The sequence below is a fragment of the Apium graveolens genome, chromosome 9, assembly GCF_009905375.1.
Source record: "Apium graveolens cultivar Ventura chromosome 9, ASM990537v1, whole genome shotgun sequence".
NCBI lineage: Eukaryota > Viridiplantae > Streptophyta > Magnoliopsida > Apiales > Apiaceae > Apium > Apium graveolens.
In genome coordinates this window covers 22,613,000-22,629,242 of record NC_133655.1, presented here as the reverse complement: position 1 = coordinate 22,629,242, position 16,243 = coordinate 22,613,000, and the positions used below count along the sequence as shown (strand labels likewise).

Here is a 16,243-nt window from a genome sequence, read left to right as displayed (position 1 = left end):
ATCATTAATCAAACCTACATCACATAGATTATTGCTTTTAATAAAGGAAGAAAACCCCTGCCCATCTATTCTCCTGTAGCTGTAATTGGTTCTCTCATTACTACCTTTAATACTATTGAAATCCCCCACTAAACACACCATTTCTATTTATCAAGGCAATTATATTAGATAGCTCCTTCCAAAGTTGCCTTTTACCATGCATGCTCAGAGGACCATAAACATTAATGACATGAAATATGATCTTAGAAGATTGAACTTTGAACAACACCCACTTTCAATTCCTACATGAATCCATTCCCAAACTCTGAACATAAATCTCATTCCAAGCCATTAGCAGACCTCCTGAAAGACCCTCTAAATTCTGGACTAACCACTCAACCCGGTCATTGGACCAAATTGAATTTTCCCAAAATTTATTCCAAACAAAGCTTTTAGTTTCCTGCAAGCTCAACATATTAATATTTTCTTGCCTAATTAAATCTTTTATCATTCTCCTAGTTAAATTATTATTAATACCCCTGCAATTCCATGAGACTACCCTTACATTATCAATCAACATTAGAATATCAAACCTACAAGATCCTACTCAAAGAAAATATCCAAAAATCTATAAATCTCCCTTCTTCAACTGTTCTACCACCTTCCCCAAAACAATCTCCTTACCTCCTACCAAATGCAACCCCATTAAATCTGCACAGTTAATGATTTCCTTGGCAACCTCATCCACATTTCCATCTTCCTTTTCCTTGATAGCATATAATTTAAGACTAGGACTAAAACAAGGACCCAACCTTCTATTTCTGCAAGATTTATTGATGCACCCCAGACCATACTTAAGCTTTAAATCAAAATGATTTCTGGTCTTACTACTACACTTTCTAAGCCTACCAACTCCTTTGACTTTAAGCTTTACAAGATCATTGCATAATGATTTATGAGAGTCAACCATTGACCCAACAGACTCCACGCTGCAGATTTCTCACTCTCCTTATCATGAAATGAGGATAAAGAACTTTGAACCGAGTTCTTCCTACAGTTTAGAACAACTGGATCTTTAAAGTCCTCCACTATTTTATTTTCCTCAAATGAATATGCTTCTGGAGACTGAGAATCGAATACTTTATCTCTAACACCCTTGTTATTATTTGTCACTATTGGACCAACCAAATTCCTCTGAGGACAACTGCTTGTAACCGGTTCAGCCCTATCCCTCTGCTTATCTCCAGCACTGCCAAGGAGGTATTCACATTATCTCCTGCCAAGACATCAACACTCTTAACATGATCCTCCAAACTAACATATTTCTTAAAATTAGAAATTTGTTGCACACTATCCTCATGCATAGCTGAGTTAAAACCAAAGTTGGATACACACATGGGCTCAATTTTCCCCTTCAAGGCCTTCAAATCCAAAATTTCCTCAAACTTAACAGGATAAATTTTTCCAGAAACTAAAATATTCATTCGCTCAATAATCTTCTCCTGTCTTGTTGTAGAAACACACATGAATGGGTCAAAAAATTCACTCTCCCCATCTTTTTGACAAGACCACATAACCCAATCACCTATCCACCTTGTATACCCTCTAAGATTCTTCTCGACCCAAGCATTCATAGGGATTCCCGAGGATTGCAGCCAAACCGTTCTAGGCATTTCAAGTCCTTGTCATTAAAATTTCTAAAATGACTAAACTATTTTTTGAAGATCTCATCTCCCAAATCCTCCCAACTCTTCTCACTCAAATTAGCTAATAAAAACTTGCGAGTAGACCAATCACATTTACCTGATGAATACTTTCTGCCTGAATTTTAGATTGCAAAGATCGAGCTGATTCATCCGTTTTAGCAAAAGCAACCTTAGTAGCAAATATTCCTTCCTCAACCTCCTTGTCAGCCACTGTTTCAACATACTCAAACATTTCAACTCCTAAACTATTACTCTCATCCAACTTTGCTATTTTTTCATTCACCTTCTTATCCCTCTTGATCTCGTCAATCTTAGCTGGGAATTCTTCTTTCCCTATGAATCTAACTTTACATTCAGGATTCAACAGCCTTAATTTGCCCATTAATACTCATTCTAATCTTAGAGCAGACCCCACCTTGCTCCTTTACATTTAAAATTATTGTTCCAGCTTTTAGCTCAGAAGAAGTCTTCATAAAACCAATCCTCTTGTCTCTTCTATTTCTTTTCCTAGGTAAAATTATGTCCAAAATCCTACCCGCTGACTTAAAACTATTCCAAATTTCCTTTGCTTCAATATTATCAGGGATATTATAGAGAAAAATGGTGAAATTCGCATTGGAAGTCCCTTTCTGCCTATTCTCCTTATGCTGAACCAATTACCAATTCTCATCTTGCACTAACTCCTCTTGCACTTTATTGGGAACCAATACATGTATATAAGTCCGGGCATCCTTCTTCATAGCCAAAACATCCTTATGGATAACCGAAATCTTTCTTTTCTCCTTCCATTTCATACCTCCCCGAGCTCTCAAGCTCCTCCAATGAATTTGATTCAGAGCTTCTGTAATTGCTTGTTTATTTCCTTTGAAGAAGTCTTCACTGATTTTTGGATCCACCAGATCCCTATGTGCCCAAACAAAATCCCTGAGAATTTTTTCACCATCATCTTTACTTGCTTTCATCGACCCAGCTTTAACAGATGACCTCCCTTTATCCTTGCTTCAATATCCTTGGCCTGAACTGAAAGATTCCTACCTCCATTTGAAAAAATTGGGGAGCCGTTGAGAGTGTCCATCTCATTATAGTAAACACTAGATTGGTTTGTAACAAGAGTGTAGTCAGAGAGTAGCCGAAAATAGTAATAGATTAGTCCTGATCACTAAATCCTAATTATAATACTATAATCGTGATAATTATAAGAATTGTTTTTGGCAAAATGAGTTTGTTTATTTACTTTTTAATATCAATATCTTTTATTAAAAGTACTATTATTTTTCTTATTAAAATAACTTTATTTAAATGATGATGATAATATTAATTACTTTGTTAACCATTAATTTCTCTCTACATACTATATTCTATACATGATAGACAGACTCCGAAAAGATAGGTGTGTTGTGTAATGCCGACAATGATATAATATTTTACTGATTCATTATTAATTATAATATTTTCCCTATGACCAATCCCTAATTACACCTTTACTTATGTGTTATATTTAAAAAATAACGTTGATGTTCATTAATTAATTTAGTCAACTCTTATAAAATTTTATGTTTTGTTTTAGTTTTAAAATTAATAATATGTATTTTACGACATTTTAATATTTTACCTTTAATTTCTCATTTTACAATTTTTTGGTTTGATTTTTTTTTTGCTTTTTGTAAATTTTGGTTGTATTATTGAGTCGAAATATTATTAGATTTAAATTTTATCAATTGCTAACTACTATTAAAACTATGATAATACCTTACATTGTGAAAATTTAATTTTGAGTACGTGTTGTGAACAGGTGTGTTGTTGTCTAAGATTATGTCTCTTCTTAATTATAGTGTTAACCTAACCTGAAGACGGAATCGTATCACGTTAACTTCCTTGCTCCAATTATATATAACTAGCTTAAATCTTGTGCGATGCACGAGTTTTCGTTAATATTTAAAAAATTTATTTATCCCGTCATATTTTAATTTTTTTAATATTTTTGTAAATATATACTCCCTCCGTCCCTTTCAATTGTTTATATTTTTTAGAGAGTGTCCGACACGCATTTTAAGATGCATATTACGTATAGCTCTGTAATTTTTTTTTACAATTTTGTTTTTCTGAATAAAAATTAAAATATTTAATTTTTATTCAAAAAAAGAAAATTGTAAAAATAAGTTACAAAACTATACTTTTTATGCACCTTAAAATGCGTGTCGGACACTTACTCAGAAATGTAAACAATTGGAAGGGACTGAGGTTGTAATAATTATAAATTTATAATAAAAATAATGAAATAATTTTAGTAGAATAAGTAGACTTTGTCTAGTGGTTTAACAATTTAGTAGTTTAACGGATATATAACACTATTTATTTATTTTTTAATAATAGGATACGTTGTAATCATAATTTAGTAGAATAACTAGACTATATCTAGTAATTTAACAATTTAGTAGTTTAACAGATATATAACACTATATTTATTTTCTCCGATAATCAAAATTAGGGAATAACGGTTAAACCAAATTATACCTCATTCTGGTTATTGTAGTATAATATAGATATATAATTTTATTAATTCAATTATTAATTATAATATTCTCCCGGATCATCACCCCTCAATTACAATGTTTTTTTTTAGAAAATCCTTAATTACAATGTTAGTCATGACAATTGAGCAACTAAACCCCAGAACCCCCTACCAACAGACACAGAGTTTTAAATAAGAAAAGCTAGATCATCGCCGTGTTTGGCGGTGGAGCAATGGGAGTACTGAGAAGAAGCAACATCGGAGAAGATTAAAAACCCATTTGGTCTCAGGTACATATCTTCTAATTGTTTGTTTCTTTTTCGATATTCATTTATCTCCCGCTATATACCAACGTACATATTAATGGTTTTTATTTTATGATTCTGATTATTCTGTTATTTTTACGGCACTGCCTCGAATCACCACGTGTCAGTTATATCTTTAACCAATTTTTTAAATCTTAATAACCGATGCAGATATCACACACACGGCAATATACAAAATCTGGATTAGGATGGCATCCTAGTTATATAGACATCTTCACTTTTGATATTTCGTGTTTCGAGGTCTGCCCTTTTCGTATAACAAGTACCATTTCATGTTTATGAAAGATACTCTTTTACCACAAGATTTTGAATTTTCTTTAGAATACGTGTAAATATTTATCCGCAAACAAATATTTTGAGGAAAAGTAATAAATATGATATGCTTGGGTGAAACATTAGGATTTATCCGCAAGTTAATTTTAGTGGCGGCCGTTAAATTTCCATTTTTCAGTTGTGTACTGTACGGTGACATATGTACACATCATTCTAACTGAATCAGATAGTTTACTATTTGATCAATGTAAAATAGGCGAACTAATAAAACTCACAAATCTTGAAGAAACAATGGGACTGAACTTGAGTCTGCTGTAATCGTTGTTGAAAATATCTAATTGATTCAAATACACATCACAACAATTCCGAAATTCATCTTAATTACCCCTAGATAAAATATATTTATATAACAATGTTGTTTATTAAGCATGATTCATAGATGATAGACCTAAAGTACAATTAAACAGGAGTTTTATATAGATAAATTATTACAGGCGGAGGCGGGCCTCATTAGTACACATGGTATCTATTGATATTCAAATATATACACAACAGTTAACATATATGTATATATATATATATGAAGACATAAAAACATCATTAACAAATCCTTTGCTTTCTGATAGATGTAAGAGTAAAGACCTGAATCCTTGCCCATAGTTATTATTAAATCGGAGACTAGTAAAAAGTGTATGAAAGAAATGTGAATGTTTGTGCTTTAAAAGACAAAAAGTTTTAGACACATGCTTTTAGGCAAGATTCTTGGCCAAAGCCATTGTCATGCTACAACCATTAGATTATTTTGTTTTCGAGAGATTTTTTCTTATGTCAATAATAAATGTACATACAAGATGATCTTCTTCGTTTTCTTAGCCAAACGCCACTATGGTCAAATGTATATTTATCATGGTTATAGATGTGTATGTAGATCAAGTTATATTGAGTCGTATATTCTATTTCCTTTTTTGCCTTTTCTTTTACGATTCTGATTATTCTATTTTATTATTATTTTTTAAGCACTGCCTCAATCACCAAGTGTAATAAGAGATTGTATTGAACAAAAATATGACAATTTTACATTTCACCAAATACTTTAAAACTTAAAAATCGAAGTAGATATTGCACACAGTGCAATATTCACACACACCGCAACATACAGATTTTGGATTAGGATGACATCCTAATTATATTGACATCTTAAACTTTGTCATTTCACCATTTTATGTTTGGGCTCTGCATTTTTGGTAAAATAAATATTATTAGTTTTTGAATACATGATTATAAAATATATTGCTGCCGTGATTACAAGATTTTGAATTTTCTCCGGAATATGCATGAAAGGTCGAAAACAATAAATTTAACAAGAAAATGTACTATGAATTTCGAAAATGCCTATTAGATCATACTGATAAGTCTGACATATCTTAACAAATACAAAGTTGTAGTTTGCCAATTCTTAAGCACGTTCCGACTAAATTGTATTTACGGGGCTAACTTTATTCGTTGTTCATCTACAACTATAATTATAAGTTGCTCTTCCTAACTGAAAGTGTAGGTTTCCAGAACCATGAATTTGCAACCTTTAGTAACATGTATAGGCTAGCTTTTCTTATGATGTAAGTTAATGTAGGCAAAATTTAAGAAGCAAACATATGTTTCGAAAAAAAACACTAAATTTACTTAGTGAATTAACGACATAAGAACCAATACTCCAATGTTTGGATTGCAACCCATGACAAGAGAAGAATATTGATGTCACCGATGTTTTTAATAGGACCGTAAAGAGTAAGGCCAAAAAGTTTGGCACAAATCTTAGTTCAAATTAGGAAATCATGGACTGACTCTTTGTTAGATAGATGAATGTAATTTGATTAGTTTCGGCCCGTTAGATATATAAGTGTTCTCTTATTGGCTGATGGGTTGAACAATTCAACCAGATTAGCTGCTTGTATGTTTTCGACTTGAGAAAAAATAGAACACTATTAACTGAATCGCAATACAATATTCTCTATTAGATTTTCTGTCATGAAGTCACCATAGAAACATATATAGATAGAAGTATGTAAGAATCATACAAAGAGAACTTTGCAAATCCTACATCAATGATCAAACATTCTTTATCGGCAAGTGTTGATATTAAAGTATTAAAAAATATTCCCAGCATCAAATTTTTAACTGATTACAATATACTAATGAAAAACTAAAATATATGTACAGATAATTACAACTCAAAAGTTGAACACATTTTACCATGGTTCATTGACATGAGTAATATATTAAGTTTGTAATATATTAAGTTTGCCGCATATTAGCGAATCTGATGATCTTACCCAATTTTTTTTACCAAATTCAGCACGTATCAGACTTTTAATAATTTTTTTAGGATAAACCAAATTTAGTTGCATTGTGTCGAATTGTTTCCGCGGCCCAGTCCACCACTGTAATGTCTTAGCCTTTGACTAAGAAAACTAAGAAAATCATCTTGTACGTAGACGTGTCATTAATATTTGAAAATTCTCTGCAACAAAATGATAATTGGACGGTTGTAGCATGAAAATGGCTCGGGCTGAGATTATAGTGTAAATGCGTGTGTCTAAAACCCTTTGTCTTTTAAAGCACAGACTAGTCTCCAATAGAAAGTAAGAGGTTAGTTTATGATGTTTTATGCCTTTCTGTATATATATGTTAACATAGTTGTTGTGTATCTATTTGAATATCAATAGGTACCATATGTAATGACGAGACCCGCTTGTAATAATTGATCTATGTAACCCTGTTTAATTGTAATTTAGGCCTATCATTTATCAATCAGGCTTAAACAACATTGTTATATAAATATATTTGATCTATGTGGTAATTGAGATGGGTTTCGGAATTGTTGTGATGTGTATTTGATTTAATTAGATATTTTAAACAAGGAGTGTAGCAACTCAAGTTCAATCCCCTTGTTTCTTCAAGATTTATAAGTTCATTAGTTTGCCTATTTTACATCAATCTGATAGTAAACTATGTCAGCTTGTTTTGTATGAGTCATATGCTCTTCTCTGATTGCAGGCAATTAGATGTTGCTCGAAGAAAGGTGTTTACAAGTCTATTTACAGTACACAACTCAAGGAAGGAAATTTTACGACTGACATTCAAGTTATTTGTGCAGAGATCCTAATGTATGTTGCGTATATGTTTTCAAATTCGAACGAGTTTTAAATCTATTCCTTTATTGTCAGATTGACTAGTTTTTTTTGTGAATTAGATCTGGGCACTAATTATTTTTTTGCTAATTTTTAAAACTAATTCCGTTGTTGGGACTACTTATTATTTTGTAATATTATGATTGTAAGTGTCTACTTTTTGGCATTTATTAAGGTTTTCATATGAATGGTGCAGTGGCTTCTGTTGTTTTTCTTTTTTGGCTAGTTTTACTTGCATTCTGCAATTGTTTAATGACCCTTTCTATAAAACATGGTGTTTGTGTAAGACTTTTGTGCTTGCATTCATTTGTTGCAAAATATTTTTCGTGCAACCGTGGAAATCATGGTTGTACAAAGTAAAAGTTTTTTTAGACTATAACTCTTGTGCTACATTCTGAAGTAATTCATGTATGAGAGGAACCTTACTCTAGTATGTAGTCCTTGAATTTGATTTCGAGCTGTTTTACATAAAAGTTTTGAGTTACTTATTTTAGTGATAATATTATTTAATAATGAAGTAGGCATTAGCCTGTAATTAGATTAACTACTTCATAGAGATCACCTCTTCTTTCTTTTTTCTTTTGTTTTCAGTTGTGTTTTGATCCATTGTGCATCATTTGTTAAAGAAGAGGTGCATTGGGAAGTAATTGTTGTCATATAATTTAGTCATTTCTAGCTTTTACCTTCTTGACTGACGATCTATTTTATTTTCTTGTCGTTTATACCCACCCATATTTATTTGCAAAAGTAACTCCTTTCTTTTGATGGATCACCATGCTTTACCCTTTTGGCCAACATTTGATTTTTTCAACCTTCGGCATTGATGGACATGATCTTATTCGTGGTTTGAAGGCTATTTGTAGCTTTCACATTCTCAAGACAAGATCTGAAGTGGTGAGTTTAGTATAACTTTTTTTCCATTGTAGTATGAATCACTAGCTCTGTGCATAAATTAGTACCTTGACCTTGTAAGTATATATTTTTGGCAAATATATTCTGCTGAGTATATAGTGGAAATGTATATGTATGTTTATAATAAGGAGCATGTATGTCTAAAGATTTAAAAAGGCGCAAGATATATCTTTTTACAATCCAATAAATATTTATATTATGCTTTTCTAGTGATTATCAACTGATATTCATTCTGATTGTAAACTAGGCCTTGATGTTGGAATTATGTATCTTAATAATGGTATTTTTCATTAAAAAAAAGTAAAAACTCTGTAAATTGTAATTTACTATTTTCAATTTTTCAAGTTGTTTTATGCAATTCTTTGCCAGGATCCTAGTGTATGATCTGCTGATGAAACCTTGTAATGCTTATACAGTGACAATAAAGGGAGCACTTTGAATGCATCCTACTGCCATAAATTTATACGGCAAGCTCTGGAAGAACATGAACGTCATTCAACGCGTTGGTTTCGCTGTCTATAGTAGCAGTTGGTGCTGAAGCAAGTCATAATTTAACAACCAATCAGAATATCATCACCTTTAGCACTCAAATTGCATTGGGTTGTGCAACCACGCTGAAAGCATGCTACAACAACGTTTTGAAGGGCCTTCTATGTGTATTTATTTCGGTTTATGACTGAACATGAGAACATGCGCCGCTGTATCCTGTATTCTATTTTTTCTTTTGTGATACATAACGTATGTTCAATATGACTTCTGAGCTATATCTAAAGACTTATATTCTCTTCTGAGCTATCCAGTATTTGAATATTTACATGTGATGTAACTTTGATCAAAATCAACGGCACTTTGTTCTGTCATTCAAACACAGCATTAGTGTCCAATGTGTATTGAAGTTGTATTTGTGGAAGAGGGAGCTTGAACTAAGAAAATAAGTACAAAGCTAGTCTTTTAGCAAAACTGGTCTATTCACTACTTCACACTTTACACAGCTGAAAATTAGGAATATCAACATTGGTCTGAAAGTGGACACAAATTCAAACATCAGTTGTCTTATGCCGCCCTTTTTTAATTTATACCTTGGCCAATAATAATATGTTATTATTATTAACATATTACGAATGCCTTCTGCTTTCTTTTGCTCAAGTAGTAGTATGTTTTTCTGTCCACTTAATTTCATCAGCTACTCAGCTGGAACTTTAATATTTGTATGCGAGAATACGCTAGGATTAACTAACGCAAGCATCGGGCTAAATGCAAAAACCCCGTAGGAACTTTAATGTAACTTTTGGTGAACATGCAAGGCAGAACAAAGCGTAATCCGGAAAAAGTACCAGAACAGACAATATGCAAAAATAGCCAGAACTCCAATCCAAAATGCATCACAGCAAGACATACAAGTTCAATAATATGACAGCAAAGGAGTCCGGAGCCTTGCATTTTTTGTTCTTGCAATAAAGCGCTTTCTCGGACTCTAGTATCTAAACCTACTCTATGTCCTTACAAACTATTCCAGATTCCTATGGCTATAGAGATATCTCAGGATCTAACATAACACAGACATTTGTGCAACTGGTTATAATGTAGCACAAAGGTCGCCGATATTGTTTACACTTCTCCCATACCAGTGAGCTCGATATTACATGGGTTAAACACAAGTCTTTTGCATTTATCAATAAGATGGCTATCGACATCTTCCTGGATGAGCTTGATGACTACCGGATACCTGAATCACACACAATGCTTTAACCAAACTCAATTCTCAATCCAAGTCAATGATCCCACTATCAGAAATCTACTAGGAAGGTCTCCGGCAGAAGGTGCAAGGTATGTGATTTTATTCCTGAAATGACAAAATTGAAAAACTTTTAACCTGTCATATATATATAATGGTAAGCTGGAGTAGTTTTGAAGTTTGGAACCTTTGGGTGTCGACATCAGTGATATAGATGAAGCCAGCAACATTACTGCATAAGAAAAGATGTACACTCATCACAAAAGAAAATGCTTTTCGTGATTGCATTTATTTACCATATATAACTTTGAAGTGAATGCACATGTAGCAGAAGGAAAGTTGTTATATCTTATCTTACTATGTCACTGTATGCTAATACAGAATAGATAGTAAATTACTCAAACGTCCACTAACGCAAAAGAACCCATGTGAACTATCCGTAATGCTTGTACATGCTTGTCCTAATGCATGTTTTTGTTGCTACACGTAATGTAGGAAGTAAACTATTGCTACAAAAAGTAGTTGCAATGCTGTAGAAAACAAACCATTTTTACCTAATCCCCAATAATGCTCAATCTAGTTAATTCAATAGTGTTACATAGTTTCCATGATACTTCAGCTCGGAATGCGTGTCTCATACAGGTATGAGATTATTCACCAGATCTATATCAAGATAAGTTCCTTCCGCCTGATTAGATTAAACCTATCTGAGGTAATGCAGGTAGTTGCTCTAATGACAAATAGAAAAATAAATGCCAACAAAAGTAACAAAGAAATATTCCCATGCCTTGAAATTATTTCATTCGGTTCTTTGGCGTAGGAAACAGCAAGAACCAGATGCAGCAAATCTCTGTCAATTTTCACTTGAACCAGTCTTGTAGGATCTGCAGCAGGCTCAGCACCAATTGGCAGAGCCGAACGAGGGGCCTGTGGCCCACCACCAACTCGAAAGACAGTTAAATCGCTAAAACTAGCAACATTAGAGTGCGGGGACAGATCATTTGTAAGGCCATAAAAGTATTCCTGAAAACATTATTTTAGCTAGCACTATATTCAAATATATACAAGTATAAAACACTATATGATTAACCTCAAAATAAAACAAAGAATTTCAATTACCCTTATTTTGTGACCCCTAGCCTTCTGACGCACTTTCGCATTCCTAGATACGACACCACCTGACTTCTGAAGTTTCACGACATCTACATTTGGTTTGCTTTTCAAAACATCTTTAAGCATGCTACAAAGTTTTTCCTGCACAAGTTTTAAATACATGAATATGAAGATACTCGTTTACAGTCAATGATGATCTTGTATTTTCATCCTTTGTTTATGTATTAAGAGTATTATATACAAGCAAAATCTTCAAGATTAACCCTTGCTGAGCACACATGTAACAGATACAGCAGTGCAAATCAGCACAAAACCTCCTACATAAAAAACCACTAAGGATTTTTATGTTAAAAAACCAATAGCCTAATCTGGATTACAATGCATCAGGTTGAAGATCCACAAACATGATAACCTTCAAACCACGCATGTGAAAATTAATGACATGAGCCTGACAACTTTTTGCATAACTGTGAGGCTGTTCCTATACATGTTGGCTTAACAGGAATCAATCATTCAATATCCTGATTTCTATACCTTTATTATCCGATATCTGATATTCAAATTTGTTTTAATTCTTTGAATAAAGCAGTCAAACTTCTAACAAAATTATAAAATCTTGATGCCCTTTCTGTGGGGCGGCTCTTTGTTTCTAAGGTATAAAAAATCACATTCTAGTGATTGCCAATTAAATTACGACAATATAATTTATGAAGTACAAATCAAGTAGATAGCTGTAACTTACAGGTACTGCCAAGTTGACGAGTATTAAAGACAGGACATACAAGGAGCTATATATAGATAATAGTCTCAAACATATCTTTTCAATTCAATATACAAAATTGTGAGGTACAAGTTGATAAGATTGTAAAAAGAAGAAGCTGTAGATAATTAATAACTGGTTTATAGTCTAAACATATCTCTACTATTCAATACACGACATTGTTAGGTACTAAATCTGTTCTAAAACTTCAAACTTATGCAATTTCTTTAATATTTTGTGGTCAAGTATTTAAACATGTCTAGGAAAACAATTATGCCAAGCAATAAAAAAGATGATGAAATCATAATAGCAAATACATGAATGGACAACCTAGGAAACTTAAAGAATTGTCTTCTGACCACTATAACTATATCTCAGTTATTGACGAGATAAAACTAACCTGTCCCAGAACCAGAACAACTGTTGCATTGAATGTATCAATCGCATGTAGAAGTAGCTGAAACAAGTATGGTTAAAAAGTCAACATCCAGAATATATGCAATTACTGTTTAAACTACCGATTTCACCACACTAGCAACCTTAGATGTATATAGTTAATAACTCGATTACCTCATAACCAAGACCATCTACCCAGCCCATGGTATTGATTACCATCCCTGCAGCTCGAGATTCAGTATTCCCGGCAAACTGTCTCTCCAAGATGTTGGCGAGTTCCTTGACCAGTACCTTGTAAAGATCTGCATTTGCACTGTAGCAAGTGTGAGAGACCTGAATGATTGACAAGGAACAGAATATTGGAATAGCGAACAACATAAACGGTTTGGCAATTTGTGGTACCTAGGTGTTGGATGCCCATAGAAGTAAACAAGAGGCATTTCAAGAGGAATTCCTTCCACAGGATCGATAGGCAACTCAATTGGAGTGGCAGCTACGCAAGCGGGAATAGTTATTGATCCTTGGCCAATGTCTAAATCTACAAATGTAGGTTTCCAACCTTGTTTAGCTGCCCAACTAAGAAGCATTCTTGACAAGGTACTCTTTCCTGAATCTGTAGGTCCCACGACGATTACCCTTGGACCCTTGCAAACAAACAGATTATAAAACTTTAGAAAGAAAAGAAAAAATGACTTTTGTGGATAATTCGTTTTCATATCCAACTTAATGCAATGAATTGTAGAAGGGAGTAACAAATGATTTGGAAACTGTATCTAAGAAGCAAGGTTACGAGGGGCAGATGCATAGATTTGTTTCATATCCAACTTAATGCAATGAATCGTAGAAGGGAGTAGAAAATGATTAGGCAACTGTATCTAAGAAGCAAGGTTACGGGTGCGGGTCATAGTACAGGGATACAAGGATTTGACAAATATGATAATACGGGGATTCAGATGTTCAAGAATTCAACATGAGGATAGGTTGACTAACCCAAGTATCCCTCCTTCCTACAACTGTCTACAACTTACATGACATATTAATAGGATACTTCTACAACATTATAAGGACTCTTCTAATTCATAAGAAATATTATTCTTTCAACAGTGCCAAGTAGAAAAATATACATAGCAAATACTCCATAACTCATACAGCTGCAAAGATGGCTACAGAATACAAAGAGGATCAACAAAGTACTAAATGCCTCTAACTTTGCTTTTTACATCTATATGTACTTTGATATATTTTAGAAAACAAGACAGATCACAAATCTATCTAGAATAAACTATGCACATAGAGCTCTATATTGAGAAGATGTTGCCAATCTCTAATACTAACATAAATAAACAGAAGACTACTAATGCATATTGCTAATAACATTTGGACAGGGAAAAAAATTACGGTTGTTCTTATATGCTCCAGAAGCTAATGCCAACCTATACTTCTAAAATCAAAGTGCATAAAGTGGCTACATATCAAAGGCCATGGTTACACAATAAAGACTCCTAACATTTTATATCTAACAGAAAACAGTGACTGAGATAGTACCTGAGAAGACTCGGAATCACTGGGAGATGCTTTGGAGCGGTTCCTCCTTGCATCCAGTACAGCATGTACATTTACGTAACTAACCATTGGTGTCTGACGATAAGATATAAATTAATGAGTTGCTTCTTTAAACTTAGCAGAATGCCTTTAGAGCAAATTAAAGTACCTCATCTGCTGTGTAATAAGTTTCAGTAGCACCATCCATTTCAATAGTAGCTCCATACCATGTAAAAACCTGAGATGGTCACGTGAAAGATAACATAGGCATTATTTTGAAGGGCATGCAGGTGACTAGTACTAAGCAACAATAAAAATGGCATCACTAACTGTAGTCTGTAGAAACCTAAATCTAAAAACTCGAACAAGGCAAGAGATAAAAAATGCTACTTTATTTATTAACAATACCGAGTGTAAAAAAAAATTTTGAACATAAACTCCCAGAAGGCATATTCTTAATCAGTGTCGTTTACATGCAGTAACTAATTAGTGCAGCATCATCTTGACTCTTGAGTAGCTAAATTAAATTCATAAATACTATTAAATCATGGATTTGGTTATATATATATCAAGGTTAAGATGCCATACAATTTTTTTTCATACATAGCAAAGCTAAATGAATGTACTTTAAACTTCAACAAACATCCAAAATTTCATCTTTATTCACAAACCAAAAACGCCATCAATAACTAAGGACTGTCCAAAAAGGCTTAAACTTCCACAAAAGTAGGAAGGTTCATTCCAAGTAAAATCGAGGGGACAATCAAAGAGTAATTTTAAAGAAAAGTTCACAAATTTAACAAGGCAAACAATTAAAGAGTAATTTAACGGAAAGTTCAAAATTTGAACAAGGCTTACTGCAAATTTGACGGAAGGGGGGAAGGAGAGCCAAATTTGAGGAGCAATCTCAGTGCCAAATATTTCGGCAGTGCCAGTAACTAATCGAAGGCGAAGAGACGAGTCCGGGCTGACTTCAACTCGTAGCTCGCATTCCTTTTCCAACTTAACCTGCTCGGGAGTCGAGGCCGATGGACCACCCCCTGCTGCCGCCATCACGTAAATCACAACTAACTCTCACTCCTCTGCACACACTACAGCTCACAGCCTTGTTGATCCACGCCTATCAATCAATCAAATTATTACTCAATTTCGCATTCAGCTGAGTAATCTTTAATTATACTAACACCAATTTAATGAAACAAGCATTGTTATGAAACAAGGGCTTCAATTTCCAGTACAAAAATAACATAAATATTTTAAATACACAAAATTGGTATGCAAGGTTGCTTCGAAAAAGAAAATACATATAGTGTGTGTGTGTGTGTATTTAGTTCACAGAGACAATTAATCAAGCAGGTCAAATACATTACATTTATTTATCTATAATTAATAGGATAAAAAAGAAAAAATTAAAAATTACCTGTGCGTAATACTTAACGGGGGATGAGAGTGGTGTAGTAGTTGTGTTGAACGGGGTTGATGTAGAGGAGATGCCTCTCAGGCTTGAACCGTTTAGACTCGACGGATAGAATATATATGTTTTTTCTTTTTCTTAAACAGGAATTAATAAGTTTCTAATTTTTACGGTAAACAAAAAATATTTAAAATTTGTGTTTTTGGCAGTGTTACAGATTTCAGAAATCAGAACTATTCGGTTGAGTATCGATTTACGATTTATCGGACGATTTTTAAAAAACCGGATAATTAATCGACGATTTATCGGAAATCGGTTAAATCGGACAAATATTTTTGACCGATTTTTGAGCGATTTATCGGCGATTTTTGAAAAATCGGCCGATTT

The 16,243-nt window shown here is 33.3% G+C and overlaps 1 protein-coding gene and 1 long non-coding RNA gene across 5 annotated transcripts; one reads left to right on the top strand and one right to left on the bottom strand.

The window, feature by feature from the left end:
- The first annotated feature begins 4,319 nt into the window (after positions 1-4,319).
- On the top strand, positions 4,320-9,684 carry LOC141682689 (uncharacterized). 3 transcript variants are annotated; one of them, XR_012559913.1, is made up of 5 exons: positions 4,320-4,487; positions 4,674-4,763; positions 7,851-7,960; positions 8,733-8,878; positions 9,313-9,684. It is a non-coding gene; the product is annotated as an uncharacterized LOC141682689 (long non-coding RNA). The 3 variants fall into 3 exon arrangements; XR_012559912.1 differs by having other exon boundaries at positions 7,851-8,878; XR_012559914.1 differs by lacking the exon at positions 4,674-4,763 and having other exon boundaries at positions 7,851-8,878.
- Positions 9,685-10,244: 560 nt separating this feature from the next.
- LOC141686742 (protein CLP1 homolog) lies at positions 10,245-15,994 on the bottom strand. Of its 2 annotated transcripts, none has more exons than XM_074491796.1 (11): positions 15,863-15,994; positions 15,301-15,547; positions 14,612-14,680; positions 14,446-14,538; positions 13,303-13,544; positions 13,075-13,213; positions 12,905-12,961; positions 11,751-11,885; positions 11,419-11,654; positions 10,819-10,863; positions 10,245-10,739 (listed from the first exon to the last, which is right to left on the bottom strand). In XM_074491796.1, the coding sequence occupies exons 2-11, from the start codon at positions 15,493-15,495 to the stop codon at positions 10,652-10,654; spliced, it is 1,299 nt and encodes a 432-aa protein (XP_074347897.1). In that variant the 5' UTR covers positions 15,496-15,547; positions 15,863-15,994; the 3' UTR covers positions 10,245-10,651. The 2 variants fall into 2 exon arrangements, with proteins under 2 accessions (XP_074347897.1, XP_074347896.1); XM_074491795.1 differs by having other exon boundaries at positions 15,301-15,562; positions 15,863-15,960.
- Positions 15,995-16,243: the final 249 nt, after the last annotated feature.

Excerpts from the sequence above, each read along its gene's own strand:
- LOC141686742 (XM_074491796.1), bottom strand. The coding sequence starts at position 15,495 with ATGGCGGCAGCAGGGGGTGGTCCATCGGCCTCGACTCCCGAGCAGGTT. Across the intron at positions 14,539-14,611 it reads CTTATTACACAGCAGATGAG|ACACCAATGGTTAGTTACGT; the intron begins GTACTTTAATTT and ends TCTTATCGTCAG. Across the intron at positions 11,655-11,750 it reads CTAGGGGTCACAAAATAAGG|GAATACTTTTATGGCCTTAC; the intron begins GTAATTGAAATT and ends TAATGTTTTCAG.